This window comes from Suillus plorans, assembly GCF_016647745.1.
Source record: "Suillus plorans strain S12 chromosome Unknown HD556scaffold_6, whole genome shotgun sequence".
NCBI classification, from domain to species: Eukaryota; Fungi; Basidiomycota; class Agaricomycetes; order Boletales; family Suillaceae; genus Suillus; species Suillus plorans.
Genome location: NW_024537390.1, coordinates 983,069 through 1,004,576, shown reverse-complemented (window position 1 = coordinate 1,004,576; position 21,508 = coordinate 983,069). Strand labels below are relative to the sequence as shown.

Here is a 21,508-nt window from a genome sequence, read left to right as displayed (position 1 = left end):
GAACTATTGCAGCATGTTCTTCTATTATGCCGCTTTGCCATCGACATGCAGCATGACCTGAACCGTTTGAACCCCCATCTGACTCTGAGTCTTACCTGAATCTCATCCACACTCCCCTCCCGTCTTTCACCACTCATTGTCCACCACGCAGCCCCGGGCCATTCTCGATCCTTGTCGTTTTGCTTCATCGCACTATCATGCCCGGTACCTTAGAAGGCCGGTATATCAAACTTGAACGTGATTCGCTTCATACCACCTCCGTCTCTGTTTCGTGATCCTCACATTGTCTACAGTCATCAGCGGGAGAAATCTTAAAGTTCCCTCCCAGCGCATTCCCGCAGGCCATCGATCTCGACTCGAGCAGGCGCTGGAATTCAGCCATCGGAGTCTTATTATCCGACGAATCTACAGCGTGGGCCGATACTGTGACCTTGTACAAGTTCATCGAGACTTTCAAACACAAGTCGAGGACTGATCTTTGGTCTCTAGATCATTAGATACGTCACTTGCATTATCGGTGGAGATCAGGACCTCCTTCGAGCTCGATCGGATGCTGAGCAATGGAGAAGTCGTTGGAAAACTTGAAACATCATGGGATGCGCTGCTCGATAATCGAAGTGAGCCTTTCAGTGAGTGACCTTCTCACTCATGCACACATACTCATATCTCGTAGATATTTCCTTCCCGTCCGTTCTTAGTGTTCACCCTTCCCTCACGCTGAAGGCCACTGTTCTACTTGATAGCGACATTCCGGACACCGCACTGCTTAACGTGAATGCTATCAACCTCGACTGGTTTGGCCTTGTGTTGACAGGACACCTCCTGCAGTCCGTCGGTGAATGTGAGATTGCTCGGAACACAGATGCGGGCCACGAACGATTTGCCACACACATCATAAGCAACACGGTCTCTCACCTGAACGATGCCGTACAACATTTTCAGTCAGTCCTGGACCAATGTCCGGTCGGCCATCTTGACCGTGCAGCAGCTTTCACTAACCTTGCGTGGGCCCGCCTTCAGGGCTACATTCAAAACGACTCTCAAGACATAGACTCTATCACTTCTTTATTTCGCCCTTGCATTGCGTCCGCACGGCCACCCCGACCATCCATTATCCATCCATCACCTCCTTCAAGCTTTGATTTGGTGCTACAGCGAGGAGGGCACCACCGTTTACATCCAGGAATCTGCGCAACTGTCCTGCAAGTTATTACCCCTCTGTCCAGAGGGCACTTTCTTTCATAGCATTGCGGCAGGGGCAAATGGCATCGATTATGTGATTCGTGCATGCAACAATCTTCCAACCGACGCATCTGATGAAGGCATCCACTTTCGACAAGTCGTGCTCGACCTCTGTACTCTGAGCAGCGAACACCGTCCAAGAGCCCTCCAAGAGCTTGCACAGGCAGTAGAAGGACGCTTCCAAGAACGCGGCAGCATTGATGACCTAGACGAGTGTATACAGCTTCGTCGTGGAGCTGTTTCTGTGTGTCCCCAGGGACATCCTGGACACTATACGTACCTGAATAACTTGGCTTTGTCACTCGGTTACCGCTTCAATCATCAAGGCAACTCTCATGACCTCAACGAGGCCATCTCTTTGTACGAAGAAGGGCTGCGCCTGTGCCCCGTTGGGAATACATATCGTAATTTCTCATTGGACAACCTAGGACTTGCCCTCCGCACCCGTTTCAATCAACACAGTGATGTTAACGACATCATGAGAGCCATCAACCTCCATCGCGAGGCACTGACGTCGTGCCCGCCTGGGAATCCATGTCGTGAGACCACGCTCCACAACCTTGCTCTCGCGCTCCACGACAGATATGCCAAATTAGATGCCAGCGAGGATCTCGACGAGGCCATCGACCTGTACCGGGAATCACTTCAGTTACAGCAGCATGGACATCCCAGTCGCCATACAACTCTTGACAATTTGAGCTCGGCGCTCCGTTATCGTTTCACGCAAACTCAGAGGAATGGAGATGTCGAGGAGGCCATTCGACTGTGCCAGGAGTCGTTGGAGACCTTGTCTTCACTGCACCCGGATAGATATTTCAGCTACATGGTGTTGCAGGAAGCCTATCTGTCTCGTTACCGAGTGCAATACGACCTTGCCGATTTGTCGCTCGCTGTGGAGAACTTCAGACTTGCATCACGTCACCCCACCCAAGGATTTCCGCACCGCATCAGGGAGGCTATAGACTGGGCTCACCAAGCTGAGGTTTATCGACACGACTCTGCTCTCGAAGCATACCGAATCTGCTTGGAGCTTTACGACAATCACGTGATGACACGATCAACGATCATCTCACGGCGTGAGGCTGCAACCGCTTTTCGCGGTGCACAGTCACTGCCAGTAGATGCAGCCTCATGTTCCATACGTCGCGAGGATCTGCAACAAGCAGTCGAACTCCTGGAGCAGGGTCGTGGCCAGCAGTGGTCGCTGGCCTCTCGACTCCGGACTCCGTTGGAAGACCTCGAGGTCACAAATTCCAACTTTGCTCACAAGTTCTTGGAGCTCAGCAATAGTCTTTCTGATGCTCAGGGTTCTGCCGGAAGCGCTGACCGAGTTGCTGCTGATCTAGCAGCAACTCAGTACAGGAGACTTCAGGAGAAGTGGGGAGCTGCAGTAGCTGAAATTCGCAATATCCCAGGTTTCTCGCGATTCCTGCTCCCCCCGTCGTATACAGAATTGCAAGCGGCAGCACGTCATGGACCAGTCATCATTCTTGTTGCGAGTCAATACTCGTGCAGCGCCATCATTGTCCCAACCTCGGGAGAACCACACCACGTTCTCTTCCCGCGCATCACTCTCGCACATCTGGAGAGGCTCAAGAGCGACTTTGCCAGGGAGATACGACTTGCATCTTTTATGCGACTAGAGGAGACGAGGAAGGAATTGCAAGTCCTCCTGAGGACAGTATGGGACGAGATCATGCTTCCCATCCTCATCGTCCTCCAGCGGGATCTCAGAGTGACGAGCCGGTCTCGAATCTGGCTATGTCCAACTGCAACCTTCACTTCTATTTCTCTCCACGCAGCTCACCCCTTTCGAACGAAGGCGGACGGACGTGGGAGGGAACTATGCCTGGAGGACGTTTATATCTGTTCTTATACGCCGACACTTTCAGCTCTGATCAGATCTAGACAGACGATGAAGACACGTGTAACTACTCCGTCCTTTGCTGCAATCGGACAAAGTGTACCGGGTGCGGGGCAAGGCGGGGCGCTCTTGACTATCGACAGCGAGCTCGAGCTCGTCTGCAAGCTCGTCCCTACGACGGCCAAAACTACCACTCTCTCTGGCGATGACGCCACGCGAGCAGGTGCACTCGACGCTTTGCGACGCAACACCTGGGTGCACCTCGCCTGTCATGGGAAACAGGACCGCGAACAGCCTTACTATTCACGTTTCGCCATGAGAGACGAACCTCTGACGCTGCTCGATATCATGGAGAACGACACCCCGCAAGCAGAGTTCGCATTCTTGTCGGCGTGTCATACCGCCGTTGGCGACGAGGAGACACCTGACGAAGTGATCCACCTCGCAGCTGGACTGCAGTTTTCTGGATTCAAGAGCGTCATTGGCACGCTGTGGGTGGTGGACGACGCTGTCACAAAACACGTCGTCGAAGCTTTCTATGAGAATATGTTCAAGGATGGTGCGATGGACTGCACGAAGGCGGCCTGGGCACTGAACCGTGCTACATGCTCGGTGAAGACGAAAGTGCCACTCGAGCAGAGGATGGTTTTCATACATATTGGCGTGTAGTTTTATGTCGCATTGCTTTAATCTGGTACGGTTTTACCAGTTGTTTATATGCATTCTCTTTCGTCTACGCTGTACTTAATGTTGTGGGAATTACCCTCTGTGTCACGCTCCCGCACTCCAATAATCTTGTTTTCGCTTTTGCAGCCATATTTGATTGTCTACTCTAGATTCTTCAGCAAAGTCATTCGTTGCTCGGCGATAACGTACGTGTGTATTGGAATGTCCGTGACATCGACTCTGCTCGAGGACAAGTTTGACCTTCTAACTAATCATCATTCAGGTCCAGAAGTCTGTGTTTTGCTTTCCGGAACCTGGTTACCTCTCAACTAAACACCCCGTGATGCCGCTGACATGCAGTACACTGCGGATCTGTTCAACTATTCTACATACTCATACAGGCCCCCAAGTTCCGTCCAGTGGTTACTATCACACAGTGACAATGTCTATAGGCACTGGTCATCCAAACAAATTGCATAGATTGAACATTGGGTGACGCGGCGACAAAAACGTGTAATAATTACAAGATCCGTGCGATGAGCTGCTGATTGCGAAGAGATACACAAAAACATTGAATGAGTACTGTCCATAGCAAAGCAGCACGACTACCAGTTAGAAGGCACCAAAGAACATATTTCGTACATATTTCTATCCCCTAATTCAATTTGACGCTCGGCACAGTATTACATATGAATCCTCTGATTTATGGACAGCGATGGTGTGTTTAGGTGATTGGGGCGGGACAGAAGGATATGATCTCTTCGTAGAGGAGTTCTTTGAGCTGTTCGCGGCTGATATCGTCCTTGTGTACTGCCGAATATGGTAAATATGCATGCGCGCTTATCAAACCTGAGTACTTACGGTCGAATTCAAAGAACTCGGGGTCGAGCGGTGGTGCGACTGGTTCGTCATCGGGATCGTGCTGAATCACAGGTAAGCTTGTGCGTTCGAGGAGTAAGAAGTACACATACATATGCTTCGAGGTATGGGTGAGCCAAAGCCTCTTCGACTGTTATGCGTTTCTTAGGATCGAATGTCTAAGAGAAAGGTTTGAGCTACCACTCAAATAGATGAGAAGATCGTGACTTACGAGAGTCTTTGTCAAGAAGTCTACAGCCAAAGGATTGGCGTTGGGGAAGATTTGCGCAAATGGCCGGCGTTTGCGGAAAGGAAGAGCTCGAATATAATCTCGTGATCTGCGTGTGGTAATGGCGTAAAACTCGTCCAGCGTTGGTGTGCCAAGAACATCCAAGATCAAGGTGAGCTGATGGTGGTAGTCTCTGCCGGGGAACAAAGGTTTTCCGGAGAGCATCTCAGCCAAGATGCATCCAACAGACCAGACGTCAATAGCTTTAGTATATTGCTTGAACGTCAGCATGATCTCAGGGGCTCGGTACCACCGTGTAGCGACATATTCGGTCATAAACCCGGTTTCGGTGCCTGATGGTTCGGCGGTCTTTACTGATCGTGCCAGCCCAAAGTCGCAGACCTTGAGATCACAGTTTGCATTAAGGAGGAGATTTGAAGGTTTGAGATCACGGTGGATGACATCAGCAGAATGTAGGGCCTTGAGTGCGCGCAGGGTCTGATAAATGAAATATTGAGCGTGGTCATCTGAGAGGTCTTGGGTTCGGATAACACGGTGCATGTCTGTTTCCATCAGCTCCTGGATCACTGTGTGAAAGTTTGAATGACATGTGGGTTGAATAACGTATTTTTACGCACGATAAACTTCTTTGAAAGCGTCTAGAGAAGGAGGCTTGATAATGTCCAAAATTGAAATGATCTTTAAAGTTATGACTGAGCACGTAAATACAACGAATGGCCAGCAGACACGCTCACATTCTCGCTTACACCAGCTTCACTGAGAAATTTGAGGAGTTTTAGTTCTCGGAGTGTCCGCAAGCAGAACATGGAATGATCAAAGGGTGCGATCTTCTTGATGGCAACCTTGCGGCCACTGGGCCGGTGAACAGCTGAACAGACGATACCATATGCGCCCTCGCCTACGACATCGAGAACCTGATACTGAGTACCTATTGAGAGAAAGACTTTGTTAAATTGAATGAATGAATAGCAAGGATGAAGACATACCAACGTTGAATCTAACTTTCCTCGGTGCGGGTGGAGCTTGGGATGTAGCACCGTGTTTTGATTTTGAGGGTGCTGCAGCGACAGCTGGAGCCTGCTGAGGGTTTTCAGGCATCTAGAGATAAATGGGAGAAGGAGGGAACGTGGAGGACAAGAAAACTATAAGCAAGGCACAAAGTAGTACTAGTATAATCTTGCGTGCGTTGTTGTACGTAGAAGCGGCGTCCAAGTTTAGCTGTGAGTATATATAATAGGAAATAATAACAATTGGCAGAATGAAATAACAATAAGTCCCTGGAAAAGTATGTTCCACTGCATCCCATGATTGCCGCCAAGACAACCAAGTTCCGACTTCGTTGTCAACTACTTACGACACCCTTTGCTATAGCGATAGCAGCAACGCTGCCTGAGGCGACTCATTCCTAGCAGTCTGGCTCTGATACCAATGGCTACAACGCCATCGACTCTAGATCCTGGCTTTTTCGCCAAAATGAATTAGAGCTCTTCGTGATGCGTGCTGCGGATGCGAGCACACGCGGCAATGTCTTGATAACCATGGGTGCCGCTGCGGACGTGCCATATATCTTGATGGTTTCAAGGTCACCTAGGTTTCGAGGCGATAAAATCGAATAGACCAGGTTCGTGACTATTCTAAGATTCTACTACATGCTCTGTCTGAGATGTCAAGGCTGCCACTGGCTTGATTGGTCTCGAGCCTATTGTCATTCTGTCTAGTTCTTCGTTCTTCTTATAGTGCTCCCTGCCGAGATTATCCTTTTAATTGACTGCCAAATCGCTTAAGAACAAGATTCCACGAGGAGGTTCTAATACCGCACGCGCACAATATGTCTTCCTTCGAACGCATACGATCTTCCAAGTCACGTCAGTAGCAGAAGACTCCTTCGCACTTGCCGATCTTAACCAATAGGCCCGCTCCCAGCATTCACTCACTTTCATATCTTTTTAGATGATTTTCATCCCGTTCAGCACAATTTTCTCAGTCTCAAAAACATCCGCTGAAAGACTGAGAAGTAGGATGGCTGTGGAATTGCAGAACATGGCCGAAGTATTCCGACCACAGACTCGGATGTGTACAATCAAGTTGTGTGTTATCACTCCATAAAAATGATTTAGAGTGAAATCTGCAGCCAGTGAATCCTCCATCGATGTTCCCGCTGACCTTCAATTATCTTATTAGTCTGCATAGTGTGTGCATACAGATTACAAGTGTGCGTGCTGTGGATGGCAGGACACGCTATGTTTTGATGGTTTAAGGTCATCTACTAGGTTTTGGAGTGATTGCCATCATCACAATAGACTGGTGGACCATGAATATGAATATTCTGGTAAAGGACGGGATATCTATATCAGGTGTGAAGGTACTTGGGAATATCTCCTACATCTCCTACAATAGCGTCATGACAGATCATGATGAGATGTATAAATTCGACAACAAGACAACAATGCATATATCTGCACATGTGGTATATATACAAAATATATCCTACCATGAAATGAGTGGCAGCGAGCACACCATCATACTTACTAAGCTTTACCGCACGCCCCCAACGCGCGCCCAAAACATGTCTTCTTTCAAACGTACGATTTCTTTCCACGTACGATCCTCCCATGTCGCGTCACCGGTGTAACCTTCCTCGTCGATAGTAGAAGAGCGTTTTGTACTACTTGTGTCAATAGATTTACCGTGTGTGCTGGAATCTTGGGATGCACGCCTGGTTTGGCTAGCTTCGGAGGATGGGTCGACAACAGTGGCTTGTACGGTGTGGGGAGAAACATCCACGGATGCTCGCTTCTCGGGGAACGGATCTATGTTCATATTCGCATCAGGTAAGGGGTTGGGGGTTTCGGCGATGTTATGCTTGGTCGTCGAGGGCTCTACAGCGTCCTCGCCCATCACAACTTTCCGTTCAGGAAAGGATGGTTTGTGTTCTTCTTCCTTCTCGGTGACAGGCGTATCAACTTTCGATGGGGCCTCATCTTTACTAACTTCAGTCGAAGGCATCGGAATTCCTTCCTTTGCTTCGGTCTGTGAAGCAGCGGGGGGCACGGGAACTGCCCTTCGTGCAGGAGCGCGCTTGGGGACGGGTGGAGCACCATTTGGTACAGGCGAAGCAGCCCTGGAAGACGTAAATGGAGAGCCCGTGCGTGGGGGAGCTGGTGAGCCGGCTCTCGATCGACTCGGAGCAATAGGTGTACTGACACGATGAGGTATCGGCGAAGAGATGCGTGAAGGTAAGGGAGCTGGAGAGGCCACACGAGAACGTGGGTGCGGAGGTGGCGATGTAGCACGGAACGCAGGTGACGTGGGTGTCTCTGGCAGGGGAATGGTGTGTGGGGAGGGAGGGCGTTCTGGCTGTGAAGCCGGGGCTTCGGGCTGTGTTATTCTTTGTGGAGGAGACATATCTACGGAAAACGGGCGAGAGGAGGACATCTCATCAACGGGGGTGGTGAACGATTCTTGAGATGTCCCAGCTTCGGAACCGGCTTTTTTGTCAGTATCATTTGAAACGGCAGGGCGAGTGTCGATCGAATGGCCACGCCCTTCGCTCCTTTTGGGGAGGGGAGGGGGTGCTTGGACCGGTAGATGGGGAACGGAAGGGTGGGTAGGTGGTGGTGGCGGAAGTTTCCTCGCAATTTTCTTAACCGTTTGCTCGTCCTTGTCCTCGTCCTTGTCCTTGTCTTTTTCCTTGTCCTTGTCCTTGTCCTTATCTTTCTCCTTGTCCTTATTTTCAGTCCAGCCAGCAGCTCTCTCCCCAAATGCACTCGCCATTTCCCAAAGCCGCCTGCGCCGAGGAGGCACAGGCGGCTTCTCACCCGCAGGGAGCGTAAATGCACTCGCAGCCGGCGAAGAGTTCCTTTTATTCGACTCTTGGGTATTCTCTGTCCCATTGCCATCCGAAATCACGGGCTTCTTATTGAGTATAACAGGCTCCTCCTCCCATATACGCTCCACGATGCATGTGCGGACAAAAGCCCACAGGGAACACGTACTCCGGAGGCGCAGGAGACAGTAATTAGATGTGCATAGCGGATAGGGCTGTTGCATTTGAGTAGAGCTTGTGCGGGTTGCCCCCGTGGGGTGTGCTGGTGGCTTGGATACGGAAAGCGTCGAGGTGGAAGACGAAGAAGTGTGCAGTGGTAGAGAGGCAGGCGCGATAGCTGGGGCAGGGGTGGCAGGTGCCTGACGGAATACGTACACTTGCTCAGGCTGCTCGATATCTGCGTCATGTTCCACGTGACTTGATGAGGAGTTAAAAAGTGAATTCTTGAACCAAAGGTTGCCATTCGTGAGGCGGACATTGTTGCGGCTGCGCGCAAGGGACGCGAGTGGGTGGCTTGGGGGTGTTTCGTGCGATTGGGCGCGCACTATTGCCGTCCCGCAAAGAGCGCATGAAATGGAAACGGGTGTGTTCATTTGGGAGTGGGGATACAGCTCCTGCACAAGTGATGAGAATGGCACTGGCTCGACAATGAGCATCCCTGTGTGGATCGCTGTTAGAACGTTCCGTCGGGAGAGCCAGTTTAATGAAGGGGCCAGGTCAAGCCGAACGGTCGGTTCTCTAGATCACGATAAACAGATGGATCGGAGAACAAGACGCGTAAGCCACTTACGAATCCTCCGTGAGCAACCGTGCGAGGAAGGGTAGACCCAGAAGTGTGGAGATAACAGGCGAAGTAACCTGTGAAATCCTTAGTCCGCGAAGGTGCGTAACAAACGCAATGAACTCTGCATAGGGGACATGCACGGTCATCAAACGCATTTTCCGTACATCTCCTGGATACTGCTGAGCCAGATGCGCATCCCGCTCGACCCACTTGCCCTTTCCCATACTGAGTCGCGCCTCCTCCGCCTGACGCTCAGCACCCTCTTTGTCAGCCTGCATAGTCTGCATTTGAGTCTGCATCACTTTGACAGCTTCCTCAGCTCCCTTTAGCGCCTCCTCCGCCTCGCGCACCTTGCGTTCGCTCTTAGCCCGCGCCAATCGTGCTTCTGCGACCATCGTGTTCGCCTGGTGAAACAGCGATGCACTAAGATCATCGAGTTCTTTCTCAATATCACTCCTGGCTGTCTCTGCTTGCCCACGCTGCGCAGCTTCTTCCGTTGCACGTTCCATAAGCCTGTTCAGCTCAGCAGTGACATGCTCTTTCTCGACGAGCAGCCCTGTATCGAGCGCAGCGAGATGGTGGGTGCGCTCAAGCTCGAGCGATGAGACAGTGATACTCGCATTTCGCAGAGAGCTCTCACAATCGTGTAGCTGATCTTCGAGGTCGGAGACGCGGTCGTAGGACTTGACGAGCTTGCCGTTGAGCTGGGTGACCTGTGAGAAGAGATCGGTGACTTGGGAACGGAGGGATGCGATTATTTGAGCTTGAGCATCTGAGGTATCTTGGTCTTTCTGGTGTTCTTGGTTGAAGAGCTCAGGGTTGATGACTGTTTCGTGCGTTGGCTCTGTCGATGCCATTGACGATGTGCTCAAGACGCAGTAGTCAAACTTGACCAAACAAGAATTTTGAAATGACAGTGTTGCCTAGGGACGAATGCATGATGCATGCCACAATCAAGTACTAAGTACTACATAGTTAAACATGCTTTCATATACGTATGCAGAAGCACGAAGTAGCTAAGACGTCACATCGGCGATCAACACAATGAGACCCCTGAATTCATTAACCGAATCACTACCAAAACACGACAGCAAGCAAAACATACGAGGTGACTGTCGCATTATATCACGTCCACCACGCACGTCTACATGGACAAAAGCAAATGAAATAAGCTTAGGACAACAAGTATACCACGCAGATGAGCACCCCTCACCCCTCCGAACCACCATGCACATGCATTCTTACTGTTTGGGTGGCGGAGGGCCGCCACGACCCCGAGGTCCGCCACGGCCCCGGAATGAACCCCTGGACTCGCCATTAGGCGCACCACCCCTTGGCCGACTGATAGGCCGCTCGCCACGCTCCTTTCTGGTCTCAACGATGATCCGGACGTTGCCCTCAGGGCTATCGAAGCGCAATCCGCCCTCGCCACCAGCGTTGGTGGGAAGCGAGGCGATGATCGCTTTTTTAGCAGCCTCAAGGCTGGTGAACTCTAGGAATGCACAAGCTTTGCTGCGCACGATCTCGACGTCCTTGACGGGGCCAAAGCGGGCCAGAAGGGTTATCAGTTGCTGTTGCGACACGACATCAGTGACACCCTAATGAAAAAGTAGTGAGTGTGTGTATGGATAGTTAGAGAAGTAAGGCATACCTTGACAAAGCACTGCGGAGTGGTGAGTGCGTTGGCAGAAGCGATAGGCGAGTGAGTGTGTGAGTGCGAGTGCTCTCTCCGTGGAGCAGGAGAAGGAGCACTACTAGCCGGCGGTGCTGGGGATGCTGCAGAAGCCGGGACCTCAGACATCCCTTTCGACTCAGTAGCTACCTGTGCGCCCCAGCGCTTAGAGTCGGCGGCAGCGAGGCTGGCCCACGTTTTTGGTGCTGCAGGTTTTGGTGCAGGAGCTGGTTGCTGAGGAGAGGGTGCCTGTTCGGGAGCTGGTGGTGGAGCAACCAGAGCAGGAGGTGTAGGCACTGGTGGCGGCGCAACAAGCGGGGGAGGTGCAGGCGCTTGTGGCGGCGCAATCAGAGCAGGAGGTTCAGGCTCTGGCTCAGCTTCAGGAATGGATGGCTCAGGAGTAGGCTCCCGTTTGATCTCAGGCTCGTGATGGAAACCGTTGACCTCGACCGGAGCAAGTTCAGGCTCAGGTGGTGGGGAGATGGGCTCAGGGACCATAGTAGTTGGCTCTTCAACTTCGGGTTCGGGGGCAGGAGCAGTAGCAGTAGCAGGAGGCGGGAGAGTTGGCTCGCGAATTGATTCAGGTTCAGATTCAGAAGGTGCAGTAGATGAACCCTCAGGTTCGCTGGCATCATCTTCGACGGTCTCCTCCTTGAGGAAGCGGAAGATGTCGTTGAGGACAAAATAACCGTTTGGCTGCTCTGCAAGGAAGAAGGTCTGCACGAACTTGCGCCAAGGGTCGCCATGATTTGACATTTCACCGATGACCTGAATGATGATACCACCGTTGGCACTAGACTGGGCGTCGACTGAGTGGATGTAGACCTTGCAATCGTCGAAACCAAGAGAGGTAATCTTGTTATGGATTTCCTACGCTAGTTGTAAGACCTTATAAACGATGAATAGATAAAAATAGTGCATACCTGCTGGCCAAAACATGCCTTGACATCCTCGCCCTCCGTACCATGAATGAAGGTTGAGGTTTTTGTGTAGAAGCAATGCAAACGATTGGGCTGCTTGTTAACAAAAGTGTAATACTGAGGAACAAATTGCCATCCGACTTCAGAAGGAACGACGTTCTGATGAATCTGAGAAGGAGATGAAGTAGCGGAAGAGCTGGTCATTATGAGGGAATGATGCTGAGACTTGTTTTTTTTTTAAACCCAAGGACTGAAATTGAACGACTTTACTGACCTGAAGGGAATCAAAAGTGCGTGATAATGGAGTCTAAAGATTACAACGAACAGACGCAAGAAGCCGCGTTTATACTGACGGAGGATGCGAGAGACGGCGTAGACAGAAAAATCACAACAGACTCAATTTTACACCGGTCTTTGCCGAATGCTGACAAATCACGTGGCGTCCCGTTCCCGCGCATTGTCAAGTTTCAGATCACACAACTGCTTCATCGCTTCATCGCGGCATGGGTTAAAGAAGTGGATGACCATGAGACTTTATGGACCCCGCTTTAAATCCTCTTCTAACCACTTCATTCATATCTACGGTTAACGTTCACCAGTCATCTGATGGCTTGTCTAGTTTCACCAAGCAAACTAACTTATGCAAACCTGATCTACTATTCAGGGGATCTTGCCTGAGGCTTCACAATGTCGATGTTCATTAGCTCAACGTGTCCATAACGACAAGTTACACATAGCCTAAGTTATTGCCAAGGCCGGGTGACGAAGTTTCACTTGGCTGGCTCGTGGCCAAGACTAATCATAAGGGGCAACCGCTCCAGTTTTCCCCACTCCGACATATAAGTAGATAGCGCAGCAGCCATTCAGGTGTAATCTCTCATCTTCGCTCAAATGCCGATGCCATCCAGTATTTTTCTACTGCTCTTTATCCTTGTGTTCTGTTTGTCAAATAATGGTGTGCACGCCTTTGGGGCAGGCAACATTCCTTCGTAAAGCAGCACAGTCCATTCCTTAAGTTCTTGTTTCACTCACGATTCGGTAGATATGCATTTGTCGAAGGCAAGGCATTTAGGCATGGTGATATCGTAGGCGGTCTTCAACCTGATCGTTAGGCTGCCGTACTGATCGCCCACCCTTTTTAGGAGGATGCGCTTGCAGACCTCGTGAAGAAGGGGGTTGGTGGATTCGCACTCTCCAGTCTCATTGGAAAGGGTCCCAAGTTTGGTGGCCTCGACATTAAGCGCGTATACTTTGGGTGTGTGTTTGCAGAGGCCAACACGTATTTCTTCGTGATCTAATTTATCAACCGGCATATAGCAATTGGTTGAGAGATTACAGTCAGGTAATTCAACGACTCTTCTAATGTTTGAAAGTTTAGCAACTTCACGACATTTGATAGGCTGTTGACATCAGTACACTGAAGAAAGTGAATTTGCAAGTACGTCATGATAATTACTCTCCCGATTTTCAAAATATCAATCTACGAATTTCCAGACGATCCTCAATTTAGTTATGGTGCTCGGGTTTATGGCATGTGCGGTCGTCGCCCTGAAAACTCGCTCTTACTCTGTTTTAGGCCAATGGATATGCCACTGGCGAATTTGAAGTCACGCCAGAGAGACTCGGTACATATTTGCCAGTAAGTGCCCCGTGACATATAAACTACATGACGTATTAATGCGCACCACACAGACAGAACATATTGATAACCCGAAAGGTTATGGAGAGGGAGAAGACGCCCGGCAGTATGACCCCAGACTGCGCGGCCCTGTCCATGTAGATATTGTTTTTGGTTACCACTTACCCTACTCACCTGTATCATTCTTTCCAGCCTGATGAACTCGCCATTGATCCGCAGACGGGAATGAAAAATTACATCGCAAATGGTTCGTCTCCTCACCTCGATTTCCTTTTGACCACAAGTGACTCATGGGTGTGACATAGAAAATGGCCATTGGGATACATCCAAGGCCCTCGTGCGTAGAGTACTCCAGCAGTGCATTTACCTCGGCAGGAAATACAAGAGTTCTGGGGATAACGCGGATCAATACGAGGCGTTTAGGCTCCTTGGACAAGCTGTAAGTTGAACATTCAGTTAAAAATCTCTACCTGTGGCGCATAGATGCACCAAATATGTGCGATGACCATGCGATATACATTGTAGCATCTAGTCCAGCCCGTCTTTGGTGTCTACTGTTTTGCTATGAACAACTCGCACTGCTTTTATCGCAACACTAATTGATCTAATTGAATAGCTCCACACCCTTGAAGACTTCCCTGCGCACTCTAATTTTTGCGAGCTTGCTCTGGTTTCCATGGGACACGGCGATGTATTTGTGCATATTGGTGATGCCGTACGAGTGCGAGCACACAACGGAAAGATGGTCCCGCCAATCGTTACCGGTGGGTCTTTTCACGCTATGGTATCGTCAGGAATAACCACGCTCACTATTATTTCTGTTCAGGAACGTTTGGATCGAGTGATTTTATTCACAGCCTGCTTGGAGGTATGTACCCATAGTCTCTTGTCCTAGTGGCGATTATTGAAACTTACTCTCGTCCAGAGGCTACCGATCACATCGTAAGATTATTGATCTGGGTGTACATCAAAATTCTCATCTTCATTCATTCTATAGAGCGAAGCTTCTGTCACGGATCTCAATAAAGAGTTTGATCGTGCACGCTCCAAGTCTAATTCGTCGAGTAGCATACTCCGCGATGCTTTCCTTAAACTTCCTGGTGGAAGCGGTGATAAGATGCGCGGTGATATGGAAGGCATCGAGCGCATGCGCACTGGGATGGAACGTGGGGATAGGCGGCCTGAGGACATGAGTCCGCAAGAGTTGCATAGCGTGCTGTGGAAGGTCTTGAGCTTCAGAGATTCTGGTATGTCCTTGATTTGATGCTCCTCACTGGTGTCTCACTCTTTCAAAGTTATGAAAAGTATATCGGGGATGTTAGGTGAATTTGATTGTTTACGACAAGCACACCCGGTATTGATGGATGCTACAGAGAAGATCCCTGGACTCAACTCGATTATAGAGAAGATTCAAGATTCAATTTCTGGTCGGTTCATAATCGACTCGTTGATGGCTAGGTCATACTGATGACTTCCCAACAGTGTTCGTTTTCACTACTTTGGAGGTAGGGAATTTGCTGAAAATGTGTCCTCCCCGCCGTGGTTGCTGATTACTCGGGACATAGCCTTTTTTGAAACCAATCCTGGAGACTGCGACGGCTGGACTATCATCGGCCTCATCGGAGGTTATCAACGAGCATGATCAATATGAGGTGAGTACTTCCCACTAAGGAAGTATTTGGAGTGTTTGTTTCGCGAGTGCTTCCGTGTCCCTCCGTGTTTTGATCTTGAGTTGCCTCGCTTTCGATCTTTCCGGAACCCGATGTTCGGTTTTTGTCGCATCACTCTTGGCCATCAGCTCGCTTATCGATCTCTCACTACTTCCTGATTTTGATGTCAACATCAACTGACGTCTCTTCCTCCGACAGGTGTTCAACAACCCGTACGCTGTGAGTTTGAACGACTTTGACACGTGCGGCAATAATTCCTTATCACCCCTTTACCCCACAGAGCGACCCCACGCATTCTTTCCTTAGCAAAGATCACTTTGTACGTAAACTCCATTTCTCCTCGAGGAGCTGCGCAATATCATTTGACTCATCAAATGTAATGCTTCCAGAACTTGATCCTAAATGAACCTGCCGGTAATATCGCAAAAATCATTCTTGTGAGTTACTCTCCGACATATGAAACCGCTGCGCTCAGCACTGTCATAGAAACATACTGTCAATTTGGTTACGAAGGCCTGGGACGACAGTTCACTCAATGTGAACCAGGTCACAGATCAGGTTTTGCAGTGCCTGTATGTCTTTTTTCTTTCATATTCTCGGCACAGATTGATCATTATCCGCAGCTTCCATCCCGACTTTCACCAATCTTCTTCCGTAGTCCAAACCGAAATGCTGGAATACATGAGATCGTGGGTGCAGAGTCTCGGGCGTAATCAGCACGCCATACTTGCACGTCTCACGAAGGAATCGGTGCGAGCGCAGAACAGCACTCGGTTAGCTGCCGATGGGAGTGTTCCTGTTTCTCATGCACAGAATGCGCAGATGCAGCAGGGCATCCAGGGGTTTGCGCAGGGGATTCCCGGTGCTGCACAGATACAGGGTCTGATGAACATGGTGGGTGGGTCTGCGGGGACGGGACGAGAGGGCGGTCAGTCCAGTGGGCAGCCCGGTTCCTACTACTCGAGGCCAGAGACAACCGCCTCGTATGGGACTGTACAAACCACCAGCTCGAGCTACGCGCCTCCTTCGGCCCCACTGCCACCGTCAGCGGCATATGCCCCTGGTTCGTATGCGCAGCACTCGCAGAGCGGGCCATTGTTCCATTCGCCTCCTGCCCAGAGCCAGTACGCACCGTCCTACGTGCAGCCGTCCCCTCCCATGTCATCGTCGTTCGTCAGCGCGAGCAGCACGTACACACAGAACGTGCAGGATGTGCCTGGTGGGTACACGAGCGCTAGACCTTTCGGCGGATATCCACCTCCGTCATCAAATGTTCCATTTACAGGCGGGTACCCGAGCGCTAGACCTACAAGCGGCTATCCGCCGCCAAACATTCCATCACCAACTTTTCCACCTGGAGGTGATTACTCTATACACCGTCCGCATGTAGGTGGATATCCGCAAGTAAGCGGCCCACCTCCAGGTGAATTCCTTGACGAACATCGTGGCACCCACGGTCACGAGTTCCCCGAAGCGCCGGTGTATGGTAGCCGTTATGAGCAACATGAGCAACATGCGTTCGATAACGATGATCGGGACCAACAACAGGCTTCCTTCCCGTCGCCAGGAGGGTACTCCCCGCGAAATGATCCGTATGATAATAGGAGATGGTGAAACACTCGAAGAGGCGAGCAAATGAATACATGTTGAATAATGTATGTTTTTTGTGTCATGTAGCACGGGAAATTTGGTATCATGTCTGAAGCAGCGAACCTTTATTGAATAAGTTAACGATATGTAAAAGTCGCAGTGGCTTCTGAGAGAAAACACGATGAAAGAGCGTGGAGTAGAGATAAATGAGATGAATACAATACTAGACTGTTGGGTGATTGCTAGAGTACAATGCATATGTGATTATGGTGATGCGGCTATAGTAACGAAAATGACTGCAGGAGAAAGGATTGCAAAGACAATTACCATACGAGTTCCGGCGTTGCACTTTCATGATGACAATTCTTCGCGGTCCACGATTGTCATGAGTCCTGATACATTCTGGACTCGGTCTAAGGCAACTGGCCTTTGAGGATCTGGGAGGGACGATCGCGAAGCCGAGGCGTTGTAGCGGACCTAGAGAAATGGGATTTGGGATCTCAGATACTCAAAGCAGACAAAGGACGAACCTGAACTTTGTAAGATCCGTGTCGTCTGTCCCTAGGGACACGAATTGAACACTCCCAACTGATTCAGACCATAGTAAGCAACAGAAGCGCAGCAGAACTCCACGAGCTCCACACACCTTTCGTTTACCAATACATTCGCACCTATGTTCTCTGCTCTCTCCAGCAAGCTTGCTCTCGAACCCCTCAACAACTTTGGAACATCCACTGCATCCCTACAAAAGAACAGGTCGCTCTGCACCAGTGGGACCTTGCGTTTTGACGTAACACCCTCCCCTCGCAGTAAGGGGTGAGTCTGTGGCTCGCCCGAAGTAGAGTCAATGAATTCAGTCTTTGACGTGTTCCGTCGTAGTTTTACGAGTACATTTGTGACGGTAGAAATGGTCAATGGAGCTCTGATGGGGGATGGTGGAGACGACAGCATGTCGGGTATAATATTTGGTATTATCAGCTAGTCGATAAATCGAAGCAAAGTTTTTGTGCTATAAGTATACCCGGCTCTGGCCAGCGTCGGAGTTTACATATGACTCTATTTCCAGCCTATTTCGATTCACTTTCAGTTCTAAACTAGCCCGTACCATGCAAATTTATTGTGTTTCACCCGGAACCGAACAAAGACGTTGACCATCGAGGGCTTCGAGACTTGCAACAACTACAGTGTCAAGGAATAGTTATGACTGGGGTTTTTTTTTTCAATCGGTATCTTCCTCGATCGGGCGGCAATCACTCCTCGTGTCTAGACTGCGACAAGCGTGGCATTTGCATCGTGGCATCAAGCAAAAATATGACAGGCCCAGATCCACAATTGCATGGTCTCAACACACATCGTGTCATCATCTAAACCTTGTAGGTTGAACGTTGATGCATGATGCATTGATGGTTCATCTCTCCTGAACAGCCACCATGATCGAGCTCAGACAAAAATGAAATCTAACATGTCTTTCGACTCTCGATTTATGGAAATGTAGTTCTCATGCGTAAGCGATGTCGCGGCTGCTTGATCACGCACTGCTAGGCTAGAAACTACTGGGAAGCTACCGAGTACCGCTCAAGATGAGGAAAATACGCACTGTGTATAGTGCATCCTCGTGCATCAAAGCATGTCTTACGAGCCGAAGCCGTTCCATTCCTCTGGTTCTTCATGTACTTTTTTGTGCATTGGCTTTCGCTTAGTGGCGGCAACTAAGTCGTCACCGGCCTCCGATTTCCTGAGGCCCAACATGGTTTCATGAACTATACAACGCAGTACGTAAGAATAAGGGGAGAGAGTTTCATATCTAGGACTTACCATCTCCCGATATAATGTCGTCAGCGATCGGTCGGCTTCCAGAGGTGATGTACCTCGTCGAGACACCTCGGCTAAGCAGCGGCTGGGCCATGAGTCCTTTTAATTTGGCTTTCAAAACCGCCATCTTTGCGTCATTGTTCTTTTTTCTGGCCTTTGACGGGTTACTTTCATCTGCGGACTCGCTAGGTCGACCTGTCAGTATCATCATCTTTATTGCGGCAGGGTTATCGTTCACCTCAAAATATCAGAATCAAGCTCTATCTCCATCGCTTCCGCCGTTTCCTTCAGCCAGTTCCGTTCATGATGCTGCTTCTTTATTTTGTGCTGCTGAGAATCAATTTGTCGAGCGAGCAAGAGACGGTTCTTGAGCTTATCAACAAGGGTGAGCTCCACTGATATCTCAGGGATATCTGTATCTTCTAATCGTGCGTGCGTTGAATGTACGACGAGTGAGCAAAAAATACTGTCACTTACTACGACCCAGGCTTGCTAACAGTGCCCTTAACACTCGACGCTCGTCGGGGGCACACATCAACAAACTAAAACCTTTTTGCATCGCACGAGCGGTACGCCCATTGCGGTGAACAAACACATCAGCAGAACGTGGTATCTGATAGTGAACGACATGGTCAACGGCAGGTATGTCAAGACCCCTGGCAGCAATATCCGTGGCCAGAAGGACAGCATTTGCGGTCGCCTTGAACCTGCGGCGTCTGTGTCAGCACGGGTGTACTCAATGTCTACAATGGACATGAAAACTACCGATCAAGGTTTTTGAGGCGCTGGCGTTGTTCCATTTGAGAATGGAGAGGAAAGGCCTTGAGGTTCAGGAGTTCCATCAGTGGAGTGAGACGCCTTATGCCATCAATAGATGATAAGAACACGAGGGAACGGCCAGGGTACCGTAACAGGAAGTAGTACAGGTATGCATCCTGTGGGGTATGAGACGCCATCCATGCACGTATGGTTGCGTACGCACCTTATCTGTGGAAAGGCACTCAATTTTGCTCTCCTTGAGTGTGGAGACAACGCCTCCCTCGGGGCTGATGTCGATTACAGCCGGATCCGGGTCGCGAAAGTCAAGGCGCAGAAGAAGGTCGTCTGTTGGTCGCTTTGTTTAGCAACATTTAAGAGCGTTCGGAAATGAACATACCGAGTGTGCTAGCCAGTTTTGACGACTTTTTATACCCCTTCTGGCGATAACTTCGTTTCAAGTTCTTCTGGAGATCCTTACTGAGAGTAGCGGAGAAGACGAAGGTTTGCAGTGTATCCACAGCCTCAGTGTTCTCTGCACCTTTATGATCCAGAGAATCGCCCGGCGCTTCAGGGGGTTCAATTTCATCTTCTCTGGGCGTGGAACATGTCAACGTCTCAATAACTACAAGAATATCAACGCATACTGGGATTTTCGAATTGTGAGCCGCAAGATGTTGTCCATTTCAGCAAAATGTCCCGCTTCGACCATGCGATCGGCTTCATCCAGCACTAAGAATCTCAGCTGGCTGATTTGTCTTGCTAGTTCCTCATCCTGGATGAAAACGTATTCAACCGGACAAGGTAAAATTGGAACGGAATTTACACAAACCTCCTCTAGAATGTCCCAAAGTCGACCTGGCGTTGCTACCAACACGTCAACACCCCGGTCGAGTATACGCCGCTGTTTTTGCGCAGACATTCCACCTACTATGGCAGCGATGCTGACGAGTGGCGGAGCAATATTTTTGTGCTGCTTTTCCTTAGCCTCGGTGTTTCTGAGATCGACGTCTTGTTCGGCCTTCGTGTCAATGACCCGTGCAAACACATTGAGGTGATCAGAGACTTGTAGGGCAAGTTCACGGGTGGGAGCTAAGATAAGCGCCTGGAGTCTCCGCTTAGTTCTTTGCAGCCGGGGATGTGATAAGATACGGTGGAGAATGGGAAGCCCATACGCAAGTGTCTTTCCAGATCCCTGGAAAATGTACCATGAGGGAAGCGAGGAAAATAATAAAAATTAAACGAACGGTTTCTGCTACTCCAACGACGTCCCGCCCATCCAAGGCTATCGGTAGTGACTTGGCTTGTATTGGAGTGGGTGTAGCAAACCCTCGTGAATGAAGCACCTGCAAAAGATGGGAATGCATACAAAAAGCATGCCAATTGGGCAGCAAAGACTTGGCTGAAGGGAACTAAAGGGTCAGAAAATCAGGAAGGTCACTGGTATGAGAGATAACGCACAGTCAAACAACACCGAAGGATTTAGTAATTCCGAGCTGGCAGGAGATGGCACGTCTTCCTCAGACCCAGGGGATACAGTAGCCTTTGTTGTATTTTTCGATGGTTCAAGGACCTAGAATAGCGCTAATTAATGTCCATCTGATGTCATGCGTCCTGCCGCTCACATTGAACTTCATAACTCTCCCTCCTTCTGTATCCTCGTACACCACTTCAACATTTTCCACTTCTTCTAGTTCCAGTATACCATCGTCACCGTCAAGGCCCGTCTCACTGGGTCGACGTACGGCTCTCCAAGGTAGTCCATCCAAAGACGTGGGCTGCATTTTGAGTCGTTTTCTGGATACTGAAGGGCCTGCATTGGCCTTCCGTTTTACAAAGGAAGGCTTTGATTTGGGGTCTCCAGACATCTGACTGCTTGCACGTATCACGCGTACGCGGCGTATGTTCTGCTCAAAAATTGCTCAAAAATATCCAAACTATGGTGGGATGGTTGTTTGG

General features: G+C 49.8%; 7 protein-coding genes across 7 annotated transcripts; 2 read left to right on the top strand and 5 right to left on the bottom strand.

Annotated features, from left to right (window-relative positions):
* Positions 1-197: 197 nt before the first annotated feature.
* On the top strand, positions 198-3,775 carry HD556DRAFT_1438339 (CHAT domain-containing protein; the record flags this gene model as incomplete). Its single annotated transcript, XM_041305835.1, has 5 exons — positions 198-237; positions 301-439; positions 490-629; positions 674-1,085; positions 1,156-3,775. 5 exons carry the CDS (start codon positions 198-200, stop codon positions 3,773-3,775), a joined length of 3,351 nt encoding a protein of 1,116 aa, XP_041165488.1.
* A 455-nt stretch (positions 3,776-4,230) lies between these two features.
* On the bottom strand, positions 4,231-6,125 carry HD556DRAFT_1285427 (kinase-like domain-containing protein). Its single transcript, XM_041299323.1, has 6 exons — positions 5,867-6,125; positions 5,615-5,808; positions 5,498-5,558; positions 4,863-5,446; positions 4,744-4,809; positions 4,231-4,694 (listed from the first exon to the last, which is right to left on the bottom strand). Exons 1-6 carry the CDS (start codon positions 5,976-5,978, stop codon positions 4,497-4,499), a joined length of 1,215 nt encoding a protein of 404 aa, XP_041165487.1. The 5' UTR covers positions 5,979-6,125; the 3' UTR covers positions 4,231-4,496.
* Positions 6,126-7,221: 1,096 nt separating this feature from the next.
* Positions 7,222-10,374, bottom strand: HD556DRAFT_811739 (proline-rich protein). The gene is made up of 2 exons (XM_041311702.1): positions 9,497-10,374; positions 7,222-9,444 (listed from the first exon to the last, which is right to left on the bottom strand). Exons 1-2 carry the CDS (start codon positions 10,345-10,347, stop codon positions 7,416-7,418), a joined length of 2,880 nt encoding a protein of 959 aa, XP_041165486.1. The 5' UTR covers positions 10,348-10,374; the 3' UTR covers positions 7,222-7,415.
* Positions 10,375-10,379: 5 nt separating this feature from the next.
* HD556DRAFT_1336550 (uncharacterized protein) lies at positions 10,380-12,460 on the bottom strand. Its single transcript, XM_041301911.1, has 4 exons — positions 12,357-12,460; positions 12,086-12,307; positions 11,142-12,032; positions 10,380-11,088 (listed from the first exon to the last, which is right to left on the bottom strand). The coding sequence occupies exons 2-4, from the start codon at positions 12,284-12,286 to the stop codon at positions 10,732-10,734; spliced, it is 1,449 nt and encodes a 482-aa protein (XP_041165485.1). The 5' UTR covers positions 12,287-12,307; positions 12,357-12,460; the 3' UTR covers positions 10,380-10,731.
* A 492-nt stretch (positions 12,461-12,952) lies between these two features.
* On the top strand, positions 12,953-17,460 carry HD556DRAFT_1336533 (Het-C-domain-containing protein). Its single transcript, XM_041301910.1, has 23 exons — positions 12,953-13,071; positions 13,125-13,167; positions 13,225-13,337; positions 13,400-13,424; positions 13,482-13,520; positions 13,577-13,612; positions 13,659-13,721; positions 13,775-13,858; positions 13,914-13,968; positions 14,027-14,160; positions 14,338-14,485; positions 14,548-14,589; positions 14,647-14,663; positions 14,719-14,968; positions 15,017-15,043; positions 15,095-15,148; positions 15,204-15,226; positions 15,287-15,373; positions 15,590-15,610; positions 15,672-15,710; positions 15,781-15,828; positions 15,878-15,963; positions 16,015-17,460. Exons 1-23 carry the CDS (start codon positions 12,974-12,976, stop codon positions 17,003-17,005), a joined length of 2,523 nt encoding a protein of 840 aa, XP_041165484.1. The 5' UTR covers positions 12,953-12,973; the 3' UTR covers positions 17,006-17,460.
* HD556DRAFT_1429838 (uncharacterized protein) lies at positions 17,333-18,136 on the bottom strand (the record flags this gene model as incomplete). Its single annotated transcript, XM_041304856.1, has 4 exons — positions 17,333-17,458; positions 17,512-17,569; positions 17,628-17,839; positions 18,110-18,136. The coding sequence occupies 4 exons, from the start codon at positions 18,134-18,136 to the stop codon at positions 17,333-17,335; spliced, it is 423 nt and encodes a 140-aa protein (XP_041165483.1).
* Positions 18,137-18,481: 345 nt separating this feature from the next.
* HD556DRAFT_811405 (ATP-dependent RNA helicase) lies at positions 18,482-21,507 on the bottom strand. The gene is made up of 12 exons (XM_041311701.1): positions 21,175-21,507; positions 21,011-21,122; positions 20,797-20,951; positions 20,382-20,744; positions 20,197-20,324; positions 19,950-20,143; positions 19,776-19,897; positions 19,559-19,728; positions 19,271-19,500; positions 19,032-19,212; positions 18,797-18,978; positions 18,482-18,741 (listed from the first exon to the last, which is right to left on the bottom strand). Exons 1-12 carry the CDS (start codon positions 21,415-21,417, stop codon positions 18,614-18,616), a joined length of 2,208 nt encoding a protein of 735 aa, XP_041165482.1. The 5' UTR covers positions 21,418-21,507; the 3' UTR covers positions 18,482-18,613.
* Between the last annotated feature and the right edge of the window lies 1 nt (position 21,508).